This window comes from Xyrauchen texanus, chromosome 6 (genome assembly GCF_025860055.1).
Source record: "Xyrauchen texanus isolate HMW12.3.18 chromosome 6, RBS_HiC_50CHRs, whole genome shotgun sequence".
Classification (NCBI taxonomy): domain Eukaryota; kingdom Metazoa; phylum Chordata; class Actinopteri; order Cypriniformes; family Catostomidae; genus Xyrauchen; species Xyrauchen texanus.
The window spans coordinates 14,920,377-14,939,264 of NC_068281.1; the positions used below are offsets into that span (position 1 = coordinate 14,920,377).

The 18,888-nt window shown below is 38.5% G+C and overlaps 1 protein-coding gene across 1 annotated transcript; it reads left to right on the plus strand.

Moving 5' to 3' along the window:
- Window positions 1–81: 81 nt before the first annotated feature.
- On the plus strand, window positions 82–16,982 carry LOC127645167 (death-associated protein kinase 3-like). The gene is made up of 9 exons (XM_052128681.1): window positions 82–151; window positions 928–1,016; window positions 5,052–5,412; window positions 5,632–5,761; window positions 5,875–5,923; window positions 6,085–6,111; window positions 8,448–8,600; window positions 15,089–15,134; window positions 15,226–16,982. Exons 2-9 carry the CDS (start codon window positions 955–957, stop codon window positions 15,757–15,759), a joined length of 1,362 nt encoding a protein of 453 aa, XP_051984641.1. The 5' UTR covers window positions 82–151; window positions 928–954; the 3' UTR covers window positions 15,760–16,982.
- The last annotated feature ends 1,906 nt before the right edge of the window (window positions 16,983–18,888 follow it).

The window sequence follows — 18,888 nt, forward strand, 5'->3', positions numbered from 1 at the left end:
AGAAATAAGTAAACCACCAGGGCAGACTTCTAATATCAGGTACTCTCAAGCTGACGTCATCCTGCGGTGGAGTCGGGCTGACGTCACTTAAAAGCCACGCCTCTCCACAGCGCTGCAACTGGAAAATACACTACTGGCTGAAGGAATGCGGGTACGTAGAGATATTTACAGAAAGCTTAGTTATTTTTTTTTTTTACCTTTTCTAGACAGCATTATTAAGAGTATAGAGATTTTCACGAAATCTAACAATTAGTTTAAAGCGTGGTGTGTCCGATTATGTAGAAGCTTACCGGTGTTTGTTGTAGTTTCTTTGAGTTAGCGGAATAGCTAAATCAAAGTGGTCAGTCAGTGTACACGGTTTGGAAGAGCATTTGTGACGTATAATATAATATGACCAATTTCATTTTTGAACGTACAAGGAAACAACCGTGTCTAAACTGTTGCTTATAATGACTTGTAAACTGAGTGGACTGTACCTTTGCTCCTTTATTCTACGTTTCTGGACCCGTTAAGGCTTGGAATATGTTCTAATGCCTTTTGAGCTGCGATGTTCAGCGTACAGTGTGTAGACCACAGCGCTGAGTATATTCAGCGATAAGAAAAATATAAAATAAAACGGGGTGAAAATATGGCAACCCTGGTTTATGACCGTAGAAAATGACGTAAGTAAGAATGTCTACATGCTACACATGGAGGTTCTCAGACCCATGTCAGTCCAACTTCATGTAAGATCAAGAGTATATACTAATGCATGTAAGCACTTCTCAGATCTCTCATGAAAGGCACAATTCACTGAAATATTAGGAATCATTTATGGTTTTTAACACAAAGAATAAAGCAAGTGTCAAGCACATTAGTGGTATTGTCACCATGATGATGTCCTGTCAAATCTTAACAAGCACCATTTCTGATATTTCCTTTCTACAGACTGATTGCTTTTGAAGTCAGCAAATCATGGCTGGCTTCAGACAGGAGGATGTAGAGCTTTATTATGAGATGGGAGAGGAGCTAGGAAGGTAAGAGGTTATGATGTGACATCACTCCTTGCAAGCAGGCGCATAACAGTCCTGTTGTTTTAACTTATTCTTGGAGTGATCTCACACTGAAGGAATTAAATATAGACAAAGATCAGGGTTAAATTAAGGTCTTAATGTTTGATAAAGCTATTGCAAGCTCTTTCATGGAGTTTAATAAGATTAAATATAAATACATACATGATTAAGTGGCATAACCAAGTTGTTTTGCTCCAGGTTGCCATGGCAACATCATGTTTGTGCTAATCGTTGCAGAATAAAAACAAACATTGCTGTACCAAGGCCTTTTCACAGAGTTTTGAAATTTAAATAGCCCCAGCACAATGATTTGATCATATGCACACACTATTCCTTCCTATATATGGAAGTGGAGGTTTCTGTACTGTGCTGCTGCAGAATGACATCACTGCTGTTCAGTGCTTGAGCACAGCTGTAGTGCAAATGAGACTACAGAAGGCTCAGAGAGAAACAGTGCCTGGTTGCATAAAGCACCTTAAGTGTAAATTTCCCTTAAGAACACCCTAAATTTTCCCTTAAATTTAAAGGAGTTGCAGAAAAGAACTGTTAAGTCTTATTTTATAATTATATATATAATTGTATAATTAATGTTTCCCTTAAGTATTTTTTTAATTAGGAATGCCCTAAAACACGTTAAGTGTTGCAAAATGTTTCTAAGTAAACCTTAAGTTTGGGAAAACTTCACCTTAATTGTGCAAGGGTTTCTAAAAAACAAGATGGCTTAGTTTATAGAACCAATTGAAGAGTACAGTAGGTCAAGGTGATTTTTTTCAAGATAGGAAAATATTGCAGGAGTACATATTTGATCATCACATAATATGGGAAATTGCCAACAAGCTGGAGGGCGATCTAATAGGAACATGCACACAGAAGTGTACCTAGTATTTTCTGCTCTCTACATCTTTATAGACCATATAAATGGATACATTTAAATCATGTTCCAAGTTAATTTGCGATATATCGTGAATATGTACACTGGCAGTCAAAAGTTTGGAATAATGTACAGATTTTGCTGTTTCGGTAGGACATTGGGATTTTTATTCACCAAACTGGCATTCAACTGATCACAAATTATAGTCAGTACATTACTGATGTAAAAAAACAGCACCATCACTATTTGAAAAAGTCATTTTTGATCAAATCTAGACAGGCCTCATTTCCAGCAGCCATCACTCCAACAACTTATCCTTGAGTAATCTTGCTAAATTGCTAATTTGGTGATAGAAAATCACTTGTCATTATATCAAACACTGTTGCTATTTGGTTTGTTAAATGAAGCTTGACATTGTCTTTGTGTTTGTTTTTGAGTTGCCACAGTATGCAATAGACTGGCATGTCTTAAGGTCAATATTAGGTCAAAAATGGCAATAAAAAAAGAAACCGCTTTCTTTAGAAACTCGTCAGTCAGTCATTGTTTTGAGGAATGAATGCTATGCAATTCTCGAAATTGCCAAAAAAAAACTGAAGATTTCATACAAATGTGTACACTACAGTCTTCAAAGACAAAGAACAACTCTAACAAGGACAGAAAGAGATGTGAAAGGTCAGATGTACAACTATACAAGAGGATAAGTACATCAGAGTCTCTCTAGTTTGAGAAATGGATGCCTCGCATGTCTTCAGCTGACAATTTCATTGAAGTCTGCCCGCTCAACACTAGTTTCATGTACAACAGTAAAGAGAAGACTCAGGGGTGCAGGCCTCATGGGAAGAATTGCAAAGAAAAAGCCACTTTTGAAACCGAAAAAGAAAAGGTTATAGTGGACAAAAATACAGACATTGGACAACAGATAATTGGAAAAGAGTGTTATGGATCTTAACCCATTGAGCTTTTGTGGGATCAGCTAGACTGTAAGGTGCGTGAGAAGTGCCCGACAAGACAGCCACATCTATGGCAAGTGTTACAGGATGTGTGGGGTGAAATGTCACCTGAGTATCTGGACAAACTGATAGCTAGAATGCCCAGGATCTGCAAAAGTGTAATTGCTGCACGTGGAGGATTTTTCTCATGAGAACTCTTTGAAGTAGTACCACGAATATTCTTAAATTAATATGGCAATCAGTTTTCTACACAGTTATACAAGCATCTAAACATCATTCAAATCACAGTCATTCAAACTCAAAAGTGTCTTTCTCAAGAGTGCTCTTAACTAGCCGTAAAAGCAGAATCCTTCATTAAATAGTTTGCATGCAAAACTCAGGACAGTTTTTATACACAGGAAAGATTTGAACCAAAAAGTGTTTGAATCTATTATTTTCTAAGATTGTACATCGTGCAAGTGGAAATCCACTCCAGAAAACAGTTTGAAACAAATCTTTATGCAGTAATCACAAACAACTGTGATTTAGCGCAGCCTGAAAAGTGCTGAGAAAAGGAACAGTTGTCATGTTTCAACACTCCCCTCATGCATTTATTCGCTGCTTCAGAAGAGGTCAGACAATAATTAAACATTAATAATGATACTGAGAATGTTAATAGTCATTTAAATTAAAATAAAAACATTGTATAAAGTTGAAGTATTTTCTATGTGGTAAAATTGGTTGGTCGGGACATTTCTGATCTTCTGAAAGTAGGATATACATGTATCAATGATAACAGTAGAATTTTATTACGCTAAAATCTTGCACACTGTATTAAATTCCTTAACAATTTTCCTTAGCTAAGAGAACTGTCTATGGGATTATATGTAATTCCCTCATGTTATTTCCTTAGATAAGGAAAATCCCACTTTAAGTGTTATACTTATGGGAAAATCTTAAATTGTTTTATGCAACCGGGCACAAATGTTTAATTACACAACATTTGCTCTAAATTTTACAATAATGTTACATTAGGCACCATTTAATTCTACTACATTTTCTCTAATTCTTTTGGACATTTTAAGAAATTAACACCTTCCCAACTATTGGATGCTGTTCATATAAAGTATATTTTCATTTGTAATGGTTTTGCACCCATGCCATTTAATAGTGGTGCTTGCTAAGACTATTTTTCTAGTTGTATTTTCTGTCTGTTCTCAAGTAGAATCTGTGTTAATCTGTGTTTGTTTTTAAAGGGATAGTTCGTCCAAAATTTTTAATTCTGTCATTTACTCACTCTCAGGCCACCCCAGATGGGTATGACTTACTTTCTAATGCAGAACACCAATAATAATATTTAGAAGAAAATTTCAGCTCTGTAGGTCCAGACAAAGCATGTGAATGGGTGCCAAAATGTTTATGCTCAAAAAAGCACATAAAGGCATCATAAAAGTAATCCATATGACTCCAGTGGTATAATCCATATTTTCAGAAGTGAAATGATAGTTGTGGGTGAGAAACAGATTAATATTGAAGTTGTTTTTTGCTTGTAATTCTGCTCCCTGCCCAGTAGGGGGCAATATGCATGAAGAATGTGTATCATTTACATTTATGCATTTGGCAGATGCTTTTATCCAAAGCGACTTGCACTTATTACAGGGACAATCCCCCCAGAGCAACCTGAAGTTAAGTGCCTTGCTCAAGGATACAAAAAAGGCTGTGGGATCGAACCAGTGACCTTCTGATTACCAGTTATGTGCTTTATCCCACTACACCACACCAAAAATACAAGAAGAAGAATGTAAAAGTGATCTGTTTCTCACCCACACCTACTGTATTATATCGCCTCTGAAGATATTGATTTTACCACTAAGGTATTATGCATTACTTTTATACTGACATATGTGATTTTTGGAGCTTCAAGATTTTGGTCCCAATTCATTTGCATTGTATGGACCAAAAGAGCTGAGAAATTCTTCAAAAAATCTTCATTTGAGTTCAGCAGATATAAAAATGTCTTCACATCTCGGATGGCATAAGGGTGAGTAAATGATGAGAGAATTTTCATTTTTGGGTGACCTATTCCTTTAAGTCTTATAGACAGTAATATTGTGCTTTTGTTGTCTATACAATCTAAACTTTACAAATATAATTTCCTCTTTCTCATCTATGCTATTGTACCATGTGTCTGTATCTCAGTGGACAGTTTGCCATTGTGCGTAAATGTAAAGAAAAGAGTACGGGAGCAGAATATGCTGCCAAGTTTATCAAGAAAAGGCGGCTGTCGTCCAGCCGAAGGGGTGTGAGCCGAGAAGAAATTGAGCGAGAGGTGAACATCCTTCGAGAGATCCAGCACAGCAACATCATCACCCTCCATGACATCTTCGAGAACAAAACCGATGTGATCCTCATCCTGGAGCTGGTGTCTGGAGGAGAGCTGTTCGACTTTCTGGCTGAGAAGGAGTCGTTGACTGAAGAGGAGGCCACACAGTTTCTCAAGCAGATCCTGGATGGAGTGCACTACCTCCACTCTAAACGCATAGCACACTTTGACTTGAAGGTGAGTGCCAATGATTTCAGGGGTGCATTATGCGTGTGTGGCACTTTTACCAAAAGCATTTATTTTACAGTTTGCTGTTGATTAGTTCATGTATTTTATTATCCATTACCTATTCATCACACAAAAAGTTTAATTTCACACAATTGTGAAATTTGTTTGTCATTAAAATTCCAATATGTACTACAACATTTTGAATCACTGTAATCACTTTGTTTTCAGCCTGAGAACATAATGCTGCTGGATAAGAATGTTCCTAATCCCAGAATCAAGTTGATAGATTTTGGAATTGCACATCAAATTAAGGATGGACATGAATTTAAAAATATCTTTGGAACTCCTGAATTTGTTGGCAAGAACCTCATTCTATTTTATGTATTTTTGTTTAAGATCACTTAAATAAACTTAATCATTACTTTAGAATTCATGGTACTTTGCTATATCATTCCTGTATGTCATTTGCAGCCCCGGAAATTGTAAATTATGAGCCCCTCGGTCTGGAGGCAGACATGTGGTAAGTCAATTTCAATAATGATTTGAAAATATTGTTTGGGTTGTGAATATAAAATGTTCAGCCCTTTAAAATATAAATCATTTATAATGGTCAAAATAGAGAAAATACTTGGTTGTCTTTAAATTCTGATTTCTAAACAATGTCATTTTTCTTTTCTGCAGGAGCATTGGCGTTATCACATATATACTGTAAGTACCACAACAGATTCTACAACCCCAATTCCGAAAAAGTTGGTACTGTATGAAAAATGCTAATAAAAACAAAAGGGAGTGATTTGTAAATTCTATTCACCCTATGCTATATTGCAAGCACTAGAACAATACATTATTTCATCCATCCATCCATCGTCAACCGCTTATCCTGTGTACAGGGTCGCGGGGGGCTGGAGCCTATCCCAGCTAACATTGGGCGAAAGGCGGGGGACACCCTGGACAGGTCGCCAGTCCATCGCAGCAATACATTATTTGATGTGATTTATTATTTTTTAAAAATATACACTTAATTCAAATCAGATGGTTGCAACATGCTCCAAAAATGTTGAGGCAGGAGCAATTTTTGACTAATAACAATCTGACGAGTTGAAATAAGGTTTTGTGAAACAAATGTTAAACAGGTGAGGCAATCAAGTTATAGTATATAAAGAGCCTCCAAAAAAAGCCCAGTCCTTCAAGAGCAAGGATGGGTCAAGGCTCACCAAGATGCGTCGGCAGTTAATCCAGAGCTTTGTGAAGACAAATTAGAAGAATTTTGCATTTTTCACTGTGTAGACAGTGCACAATATACTTGACAGATTCAAACAATCTGATCAAATCTCGGTGCGTAAAAGACAAGGCCAAAAACCACTTCTGATTGCGTGTGATCTCCGATCGCTCAGATAGCACTGTCTTAAAAACTGTCATGCGAGTATTGACGCTGACTACCACCCCTGGAGTCGCCAGTTCAAATCCAGGGTGTGCTGAGTGACTCCAGCCAGGTCTCCTAAGCAACCAAATTGGCCTGGTTGCTAGGGATGGTAGAGTCACATGGGGTAACCTCCTCGTGGTCGCGATTAGTGGTTCTCTCTCTCAATGGGGTGCGTGGTAAGTTGTGCATGGATTGCGGAGAATAGCATGAGCCTCCACATACGGAGTTTCCACCACATGATGATGCACAGCTCGACGGTCTCAGAAGCAGAGGCAATTGAGACTTGTCCTCTGCCACCCAGATTGAGGTGAGTAACCAAGCCACCACAAGGACCTACTAAGTAGTGGGAATAGAGTCCACATATCAAATCTTTTTTTTTTTTTTACTTAATACAAATATTGTGGGGGGAAAAAAATGTAAGAGAATACATAAATAAGTGAATAAGAGAGAACAAAAAGAGAGGTAAACACAAGAGATTAATAAGTACAAATAAAAAACAGCAATATATGTGCTGCAAATAAATAGATATAGTTTCAAAAGTTAAGGGGAAAAGTAATAGGAACAGCGAATAAAGATTTATATATATATATATATATATATATATATATATATATATATATATATATATATATATAATATATTTATTTTCAGAAACCTGTTGAACAAATAAAAGGTGGGAATATGGTAAACTTTAGCAAATTAACTTTGTATATGTATTTTGACATATGTATACTAACACTGATATGTGTTCAAAATGTTTTTGGATAAAACAGCCATCCTGTTCTCGAGCCAAAGAGGAAAAGTACCATCCAAGCTGTAATCAGCATTAGGTTCAAAATCCAGTGTCTGTCATGGTATGGGGGTGTATCAGTGCCCATGGCATGGGTAACCTGCACATCTGCGAGGGCACCACACAGGAAGAGATGTACACATTTTGGAGCAATATAGGCCAGATGCCATTTTTCTAGGGACGTCCCTGCATATTTTCAGCAGGATAACGCTAAACCACATACTGCCCGGATTACATGTGCATGGCTGTGTAAGTAAAGAATGTGGGTGCTAGAATGGCCTGCCTGTGGTCCTGACCTGTCTCCAGTTGAGAATGTGTGGGCCATTATGAAGCACACAACATGGCAACGAAGGCCACGTACAATTGCACAGCTAAAAACCTGAAAAATGGATGAAAGAGGGAATGTTCTGCTTGTTAAACTTAAGCTTGTGTCTTCAGAGCCCAAACGCTTAATACTGTAAGTGTTATTAGAAGAAATGGTGATATTGCACAGTAGTAAACACTGACCTGTCCTAACTTTTTTGGAGCATGTTGCAATCATCTGATTTAAAATGAGTGTGTATAAAAATATACAGTATAAAAACACAATTAAATTCACAAGGTAAAACATAAAATAATGTGTTGTTGTAGTGCTTTAAATATAGCACAGTGTAAATAGAATTTACAAATCACTCCTTTTTGTTTTTATTAGCTTTTTCAAAACTGTCCCAAGGTTGTAAATACTTAATTTTATGGCTTATTTGACTGCGTTGATTGCATGTTTTTTCCACCCCCAGCTCATGTCATTGTACTTGGCTTAATGAATATTAACACATTATTAATGTTCTTCAGTTTGAGTGGTGCTTCTCCATTTCTTGGTGAAACCAAACAAGAAACACTGACCAACATTTCAGCTGTTAACTATGACTTTGATGAAGAGTACTTCAGCAACACAAGTGAGCTTGCCAAGGACTTCATTCGCCGATTGTTGGTCAAGGATCCCAAGTAAGTATCAGCCTCATTATTACATACAGTGCTGTGAAAATTATTTGCCCCCATCCTGATTTCTTCTGGGTTTTTTTTTTTTTTTTTTGGAAATCTCATACTAAATTGTTTCAAAAATCTAACATAAAGGCAATTTGCGTAAACACAAAAAAACAGTTTTTAAATGATAATGTTATTTATTGAAGCAAAAAAGTCATCCAATACCAACTAGGCCTGTGTGAAAAAAGAATTTTTCCTCTTAGTTACTAATTCCCCAAATCTATGAAACTGCATTCATAATGGGGTTCAGCTGGACTAGACACACCCAGATCTGATTACTGCCAGCCCTGTTCAATCAAATCAACACCTAAATACAACTTTTTCAGCAGCATGAAGTTGGCTAAAAGGTCTCACTCAGTAGCACACTATGCCAAGCTGAAAGAAATTCCAGAAAGTATTGGGAAGGGTTACAAAGCTAATGTTTGGAAGAATGTTCTATGGACTGATGAGTCGAAAGTGGAACTGTTTGGAAGATAGGGGTCCCATTACATCTGGCATAAATCAAACACAGAATTCCACAAAAATACCGGAGTCACGTGACTCCATGCGAGGATCGGACGTGTGAACTGTGAGTTCTGCGCACTTTGACAGTTTTAATACATTTTAAGACATAAACCGGTGAGATTCGATACACACTGTCCTCCTAGAACAGTTATGGAACAGAATGTCAAAGAATTTAAAATCCTCTGGCTCTGGAGTCATTAAAAGACACTTACATGCTCAAGCTGACACCCCGAGCAGGCCACGGGTCTGGGAGCCAATTTTGTCAGAGAGGTGCGGGAAATGCGGCTGGAGATGCTGAACGTGTCGCAATGATGACGAAGGTCGTTGCTGACTTGAAGGATCTTGCTGTGATACGTCAATCGATCACCGCCAAGGAGGTGAAGTTTACTGATGTGGTTACAAGAGTTGGGGATGTTGAGAAACTGATTGATTATCTGGAGTCATCGGAGAGGGAATTATCTGCTAATCCGCTTGCAACCAAGATGGATTTGGAGCGCGTCTAGAAGTTGGAGGACATGGAAAACCATAGGCGGCGGAATAACGTATCGTGGGAGACCCGGAGGGAGTGGAATTCCTGGAAGGGCTCTTTCCGAATCTGCTCAACTTAGCAGGCCTTAAGCTGGAAATCGAGCGAGCTCTCAGGGTTCTGGCTCGGCGATCCACGGAAGGAGACTCTGGCCAATTCTGGCCAAATTTCTGAGATCATCCAATAAATATTTACATTTACGCATTTGGCAGATGCTTTTATCCAAAGCGACTTACAGGGACACTCCCCCCGGAGCAACCTGGAGTTAAGTGCCTTGCTCAAAGACACAATGGTGGTGGCTGTGGGGATCGAACCAACAACCTTCTGATTACTAGTTTACCAGTACTGTGGTTTAGACCACTACACCACCACCACTCAATATCTTGTGTTATGCGAGGCGAAGTATAAAGGAAGTCTTTCTTTTAGCATTAAATAAAACCATAGCATTTTTTTGTTCCCAGGCTTTGCAAACGTGATGAATAAACGTGATCGATTTAAGGAATATAAGAAACTATTACATCAACAGAAGGTCGCTTTTGCAATGATAGTCCCAGCCAAATTGCAAATGGATGTGAAGGATGGCCGTAAAACCTTCATATGCCCACAGCAAGCGATGTACTTCATAAAGTCAATAGAGTAAGTAATCTTGTTGTACTCTCGTTACAGCCAAATGAACCGGCTCACTGAACATTCGCTTGACTATTTGAAAAATCTGCCTGCTCTTTTTGTGCTGGTTCCGCCTAGCGGCTGGAGTTTAATTGTGGAGCAACACACCTTCGGAACGGTTTTGTGAATGAATCTACATGCTTTTTCTGCTTGGTCTGCCTATCAGCTGGAGTTTATTTTGTGAAGTATTTCTGACAAAGACATTGGAGTGAGTAATTAATTTGCTTGCACTCATGTTGCAGCCAAATGAACCGGCTCACTGAACATTCGCTTGACTATTTGAAAAATCTGCCTGCTCTTTTTGTGCTGATGCGCCTATCGGCTGGAGTTTATTTTGTGGAATATTCCTTGGGAAGTCACTGGAGTAAGTAATTTGCTTGCACTCATGTTGCAGACAAGTGGACTGGCTCACTGAACAATCTTGAGCAATATGATGGCATGGTAGTCATGGGGGCTCTCGTAGGCATGCATGAATTGTTTGAGTTTGGAGGGATGGACGCGTGCGCTGGGTTAATGCACACGTTTTTCTTTTTTCTGTTTTTTTTTTTTTTCTGGGGATGTTCGGGGTTTGATGGTTGCACTAATATTGGAATGTGGTCTTAATGTCTTTGACACACATTCTATTCTATATAGACAATCTATTTTTTCTTGTATGTCAAAATGTTAATATGAGTGGATTGTCTCGCTCTATGTGGAATGTGAATGGGTTGGGGCACCCCATAAAAAGGTTATTTCTCTTCTTAAGCATAAGAAATATAATGGTGTTTCTTCAAGAAACGCACCTTTCTCCGCACGAAGCTGAAAAATTTGGAATGATATGGGGTGGGAATTGTGCTAGCTCAAGTAAGAGCAGGGGAGTCATTACATTGATAAGTAAACATCTACAATTCAAATGTCTCAAACAGAATAAAGATAAATTAGAGTCATTATTGTTTTAACTGACATTCAAGTTTTTTTTTTTTTGGCTAATATTTATGTACCTAACTTTGATCAGGGCTTTTTTATAGATCTTGAAGGGATGTTGCAAGCCGCTGCACCCCTCATGATATAATGTTGGGAGGAGACTGTAAACTTTTGATGGACTCCTTGATCATAGTGAAGCAAAAGGGTGCAATGTATATATCTTGGTCTTACAGATATTTGGAGACTTTTGAACCCATCTGGTAGGGACTTGACTTTTTTTTTTTTCATCCGTCCATAAGATTTAATCTAGAATAGATTTATTTATATATAATACCCCCCACACACACACACACACACACACACACACACGTCCCTCATTTCATCTGTTGTTGATTGTTCAATTGGAAAAATTTTAGTCTCAGATCACACCCTGGTGTGTTTAGAGGAGTTGCCATATAAGGAGAAAAATAAATCCTATAGTTGTTGCTTTAATGTATCCCTTTTACAAAATCCTGAATTCCAACAAATGCTAAAGGCGGAAATCAATGTCTATATGGAGACCAACTGGTCCTCTGTATCCTCTGTGGCCGTGGCTTGGGAGGCACTTGGTTCTTTGGTGGTTCTTAGGGGCCGGATCATACAGTAGCGCAGAATCTCATCTAATGGCCATTGAACTGCAGATGTAATGCTGTTTTGTCATGGTAGGTGGTGTTTTGGCTATTCAGTGCATGGCGGTCATTCTATGAGTTGGGGGAACTTGCAGGGAAACTTCTAGCTAGATATATAAAATATATATAGATATATTTTCTACCATTCCCTCAGTGAAATCTCCATGTAGTGAATTATTTACCTCGGCCATTGATATTAATAATGCTTTTAAAGAATTATATCTTGATCAATATATTTCCATGTCTTTGTCTACTGATGAAGGTATTAGAAACTTTGTGGAACAATTAGAACTTCCCAATTCTGAGATAAACTTGGAGGAGTTTGGCAAGGTAATTAAGGCCTTTTCTACAGGCATGTCTCAGGGGCCAGGTGGCTTTGCCACTGATCTTTTTAGATCTTATTCTACAGAACTGGCTCCACTTTTGCTAGAAGTTTATACAGAATCATAAAAAAATTGAAAGCTTCTGCCCTTCATGACACAAGCCTGGATCAGTCTGATTCTTAAAAGGGTCAAAGATCCAAGAAATTGTAAGGGTTACCGTCCAATTTTCCTGATTCAGCTAGACATTAATATATTGTGAAATGTTTTGGCTAACTGATTAAGTATGTTATGACATTTCTTATACATCTAGATCAGGAGGGGTTTATTTGGGGACATAGCTCTTCTGATATCATTTGACGTTTCATCAATATCATGTGGTCAGTGGCGAATGATCAGACTACGGTCGCTGCCATCTCACTTGACGCCAAAAGGGCATTTGATATGTTAGAATGGGATTATCTTTTTAAGATATAGGAAATATATTGTTCGGGAATACTTTTATTGTATGGATTAATTTACTTTATAGACACCATTATCGGCGGATTATTTTACTGTGGTTAGGGGCACCCGGCAGGGTTTCCCTCTTTCCCTATTATTGTTCTGTCTTGCCCTGGAACCATTAGCAGCCACAATAAGAAAGGAAGATGATTTTCCATGGTTTGTGGTGGGAGGTGTAGCGCATAAGCTTTTGCTTTACGCAGATGAGATGTGCTAGGCCAACATGAGTTTGTTTTATTATAATGCATTCAGTCTCAGACATTTGGCTACCACCTGAGAGAGCCCCTCCCTGGTTTTGTATTGTACAAAGTTCTTGCCCTTATTTCGCCATTACAAAGCCTTTCTTTCAAACTAACTGGACAAATTAAGTTGCACCCAGTTATCTCGCATTTGCATGCGATATGGACAAAAGTGTCCAGAGTGTTTAATTCGGACATTTATTTAAATGTTGCTTTTGAGCATATGGCTGAATCCAAAGTTGTTATGTATTAATAAGTCCCCTTTCTGCTGGATAGTGGATTGCAAGGGAGGTTAATATGCTCCGTGACGAATATGAGAGTGGAGTGTTGAGATCCTTTTGAAAATATTGTTCAATATTTTGGGGGTCTCAGTTCTTTAGATGTTTACAGCTGTGCCACCTGCTTTGTACTATTTTTGGAAGTACCATACACCCCCCCTAAAGCGGCAGATACTCTGGAAGTGGTGATTACTGCTTTTGGAAAAGGCCATGAGCCATCAGCGTATTACTCCCTGCTAATTCAGAGTCGGGGGGATGGAGCTTCAACTTCTCAAGAGATTATGAGAGAAAGATTTAAACTTGTTATTGTAGGAGGGAGTGTGGGCACATAAAGTCTATATCTAGAGATGCAAGGGTGCGCCTTATGCAATTTAAGATTTTACATAGATTATATTAGGCCCCCCTCTAGATTTTATAGGCTTGGTCTTAAAGACAATATTTGGTGGTGTGTTAAGATCCAAGAATTTTGTTTGATGGTTCAGAGTTTTATGTTTGATGTATTGGGCACTCAAATTTCATTTTTCCCCAGACTCTGTATTTTAGGCAATGGGTCAGTCATTAATATAGGGGATAAGTACATAAAATAATTGGGTCCAAGCCAGTCTTATGATCAACAGGCAGGTCATCCTTAGAGGATGGAAGTCAGCTGGAGCACCTTCATTTCAGGAGTAGTGCACAGAGATGGGCAGGGTGGCAGCGTTTGAGGAGCTGTCATATAGAAGGCTAGGCAACCGAGGGTTGTTTGATTTAAAAAGTGGGGCAGCTAGTTTTAAGTTTGATTAAATATATGTTAATTAATTAATTTGTGGAACCTCCCTTTTTTTTGGGTTAGTTTATGTCTTTTTATCAAAAATTGCTAACCGCACACTGAATTGCATAACAGGCTGAAAAGGGTATTTTATGTCATCAAGTATTTTCTTTGGACTGTCTGTTTATTTGTGTGTCTGTTGTTATACAATGTCTGACCACTGGGATTTATGTTGGGAGATGGGAGGAAGGGTAGGTGTGGCTTGTATTGATAAACGTTGATTCTGTGTTTTCATGTATTGTTTGTGTTAATTGGAGTATGGAATCAATAAAAATTGTTAATAACAAAAAAAAAAAGAACATCATAACTTCGGTCAAGCATGATGGTGGTAGTATGATGGTGTGGGGATACTTTGCTGCCTCAGGGCCAGGGTGACTTGCAATAATTGAGGGAAACATAAATTCTGCTCTCTACCAGAAAATCCTAAAGGAGAACATCCAGTCATCAGTCCGTGAGTTGAAGCTCAAGCACAACTGGATTAAGCAGCAAGACAATGATCCAAAACATAGGAGTAAGTCCACCTCTGAATGGCTAAAAAGCTAAATTAAAGTTTTGGAGTGGCCTAGTCAAAGTCCTGACTTGAACCCGATTGAGATGCTGTGGCAGGAACTTAAACGGGCAGTTCATGCTCGAAAACCCTCCAATGTGGCTGAATTAAAGCAGTTCTACAAAGAAGATTGGGCCAAAATTCCACCACAGCGTTGTGAAAAACCGATCTCCCAGTTAACAGCTTGCGTTTGCTTGCAGTTGTTGCTGCTAAAGGTGGCACAATCAGCTATTTTGTTTAAGGGGGCAGTTAGTTGGATAATTGGAACTTTTTTTGCTACAATAAAAAAAAATATGTATTTGAAAACTGTATTTTGTGTTTACTCGGGTTGCCTTTTTGTTTTATGTTTATATCTCATTTGAAGATCAAAATATTTAGTATAAAAAATACAAAAATAGAACCAATCAGGAAGGGGCAAATACTTTTACACAGCACTGTAGTTGAAAATGTTCATAATATTTTAAATAAATATTTTCCTGTAACTTTCAGGAAGAGAATGACAATTGACGACAGTCTCCAACACCCCTGGATCAAGGTTTGTATCTCAAACTTTCTCTACCTCAGAGTAAATTATTGCTGCCATTTGTACTCTCTTTTACTCATTCTTATCTCATTGTATCCTACAGGTGATTAAGAGGCGAAATGTGCGGCCAGAGGAGAATGAGCGCAAGCCGGAGCGTAGGCGTCTGAAGACCACCCGTCTGAAGGAGTATACCATTAAATCCCACTCCAGCATGCCTCCCAACAACACCTACATCAACTTTGAGCGCTTCTCCCAGGTGATGGAGGAAATAGGCGTGGCCGAGGATGGCCTGCGAGAGCTGGAGAAGAACCAGCGCTCGTGCAGAGAAGATGTGGCTGCTTTGCTCTCCATCTATGAGGAGAAGGAAGGCTGGTACAAAGAGGAGAACGAGAGCATCGCCTCAGATCTGAATCGGATCAAACAGGAGCTGCAGAGAGTGCAAGCCCTCCGCAGACAGAGCCAAGAGGAGGCACGGGCCACCATGCTGTCGGCCAATGCCCTCAAACGCAAGTTTTGTCGGCTGGAGAAGCGCTACGAAGTGCTGGCTGAGCAGATGGTCTCTGAGGTGCGCTGGGTGGAAGAGCTGATGCGATCGATTTCTGCTGAAAATGACGTTCGCAACACCGGCATGGCATGAGCTGCTCCGTTCGCTTTCTAAACGCAATGACTATATTCCATCTTTGCTTTGTGTGTGCAGGGCAGGTGAGGTAGAGTATTAAGCAGAATATTGCAATAAGCTTCATGCATGTCTTTCGGTTATATATGTTTACTCAGGCTCCCAGATCGAAAGAGCAAGCAACGTTAAAGCATTTTTTATATAAAGGCTGAGTTAGGGTGCGCATGCGTTAAGAATGAGCAATTCGCCTGTTTATTGCATTAAGTGATGCCAGGTTATTGCAGCTGATGCCAACGTATAGCATTCAACTCACCACATTTAAAATAAATGCTAGATGAGTCGATTAAAAAAGGTTTATGTGATTTGAAATTAAGATGTGCCAGATCTACTACTTACAGGGATTATTTGCCCAAAAGTGAGAGATGTGTGGTCATTTACTCATCCTCATTTCATTCCAAACCCACAAGACTCTTTCTTGTGAAGAGTCTAGAATGTGGAAGGGGACCAGAGACAGCTGTGGTCACCATTCACTTTCACTGTATGAAAAGTAGCTGCTTGAACATTGTGCTTGAACAAAGTTCTTATTTTGTCTTCCAAAGGGTAAGTAAATGATAAAATCATTTCCATTTAATAATCAGTTACAAAAAGCACTAAAAGCAAAGCAACTTAAATTTACATTGTGAAAAATGCAATACACAGTCCTCTATGAGGAATGAAAGAATCCCTAGATTTATAGGCTTATTAACAGGTGTTGTTGTTGACAGTTGCTTATGATGTGCTGCAAGTCTGATGTGAAGCACCGCTTTGCATATGCAAATGAAATGCTCATTTTATGTGTAGAGACTAAGTCTTAAGAAATTACTTATCACATACTAGTTCTAACAGCTTTCTTGAATTATCTATACATATACTGTATCTAGTACTCTGCTTGATTTAAATTCAGTAAGCTGCTTCTGTCTTGAAATATGACATTTTATGCTTTTCTTTTACTCAAAAGAAACTTCAAACATTCCATTTTTCTTGCATGACATTCCACATGACATTCCATGTGGAGATGAATGTTAGTAACTCATAGGAAATAGTTGCATGCTCGTTTGTTAAGTCATACCATTGCTCATATCTGTCAGTTTACAGAACTGTACTCTCCCATTATTTGTTTTATTTACAACAAACTTGTATATACATTAAAAGGTCCATTAAATTAAAAGAACTGTAGAGAAATACAATTGCAGTGTCTTTATTTGGTGTGTCTGGGGAGAGGAGCACACTGGGAGGTGAAGTGTAGCGTCTTATAAATGCAAACATTTATCATAAACTCTTTATCTTTTCAACATGTCTAGTGATGTTGAATGAGCCAGAGTTTTCATTAAACAAAGAATTTTTTCCATCTCCATTATGACTTGTCATGTTTTGTTTCTCAGATAAACATTTGGGTTTCAGTGGTGCTGTGGAGACAAATGTTTAGTGTAAATTTAAAATCCCAGAGCATCCATGAGTATCCTGAGAGAAGTGAGGTGCACTGGCCTCCTCTGAGATGAACAGTGCATGTGTCTGATTGGCAATAGCAAAATGTATGGGTATACACTGTTATCTTTAAGGAATAGTTCAACCAAAAATGACTTTGATTTACTCACCCTCCTCTTTTTCGAAACTCAGAAGATTTCTTCTGTGGAAAATAAAAGCAGCTTTTTCTAGCAGAATTTTTCATACCAAGTGAATGATGACCATGTCTGTTTAGCAAGATCTTCAGTGATATGAAGACTTGCTTTATTTGTTGTTTTAATATAGTGCATAAATTGAATGGACTTCTTTTATGATGCTTTAATGGTGTTTTATTTTTATTTTTTTTAATCTTTTTTTTACCTTGACAGACCCTGGCCCCCATTCACTTTCATTGTATGGAATAGACCAGCTCTGACGATCTGCTAAAATTATACTTTGGTGTTCTGTGGAAGAAAAAAGTAATACAAGTTTGGAACATTTCCCACCAGAAAATAGGGTCATAAACCTTAATCGAGATTTATCCTGAGAACCACTATGTTATGAGCACATTGGAGAAATATATCCAGGAAAACATTGGATCTTATCTAAATGTAATGTCCAATTATTCCCCAGTATTACAACTGGGGCACTGATAAGAAGCTGAAAGAACAATTTGTCGTAGCTGCCACTGTTGATGTTCAGATGTTACACAGAACTCAGTAGGGACACTGCCCAGCCTGGGTGGGAAAGAAAAACCCCCGGCTGATCCTACTCATTTGTATGATCATACTATTACTCCACATAAACATCAGAGCAGACAACAGAAGTTTATTTGGTGTGTATCCTACACCGTTTCCATCGTTCTCAGGATGGCCAGGTCCAGCTCAGCCCAAAACACCTGCAACTGGATTATGGCTCTTCTCGCGCTTTGGTCCATGGTCTCTCTGATTGTTATTGTGGTGTGGTCTACCTGGTCCCCCATGTTTAGCATTTCACAATGCAGAACAGAGCAGCAGGCCATAATAGAAAAAATGGAGGGAGCCAAGGTGGTGAAAGAAAGGGAAAAGGAAGTCTTGAAATCTACACTAAAGCTGAGCTATGAGAACCAGACCAAACTGCAAGAGGAACTGGACAATATCTTGGAGAGCCAAAGGGAAACCAATACATCTCTAACCGACAGTCTGCAAATTCAGGTGAGTTTTAGTAAACGTACTAAAGGTGAAAATATTTTGAATAAGTTATGTGTATATGAGTATACCTTTAACGTTTCCTTAATTATACCAACAAAAGTGCCATTTTATTGTCATCGGCACCACATGCAGTAATCTGTGTATTTTGGATGGGTAACATGTTTTTTTAAACATGCAACATGGCAGTAATATGTTTTTGGACATACATTATAGTAACCGCATAATATTATTTGAAGTACCCCAGAGTTTTGTATAAATAACATGGCCATTAATAAGATAATCTTCCAGTACCATGGTACACATCAAAGTACCATGGTATTAACATCTGATATTATTACATGGTGCCACCACAGCGTTTTTGTTTTGTTGGTATGGGTACTTAAAGGGAGAGTTCACCCTTTACTTACTTTCACCATGACTTACTTTCTTCTGCAGAACACAAATGAACATATTTAGGAGAATAAATCTGCTCTTGGGG

Excerpts from the sequence above, each read along its gene's own strand:
- LOC127645167 (XM_052128681.1), top strand. The coding sequence starts at position 955 with ATGGCTGGCTTCAGACAGGAGGATGTAGAGCTTTATTATGAGATGGGA. Across the intron at positions 1,017-5,051 it reads ATGGGAGAGGAGCTAGGAAG|TGGACAGTTTGCCATTGTGC; the intron begins GTAAGAGGTTAT and ends TCTGTATCTCAG. Across the intron at positions 5,762-5,874 it reads TGGAACTCCTGAATTTGTTG|CCCCGGAAATTGTAAATTAT; the intron begins GCAAGAACCTCA and ends TGTCATTTGCAG.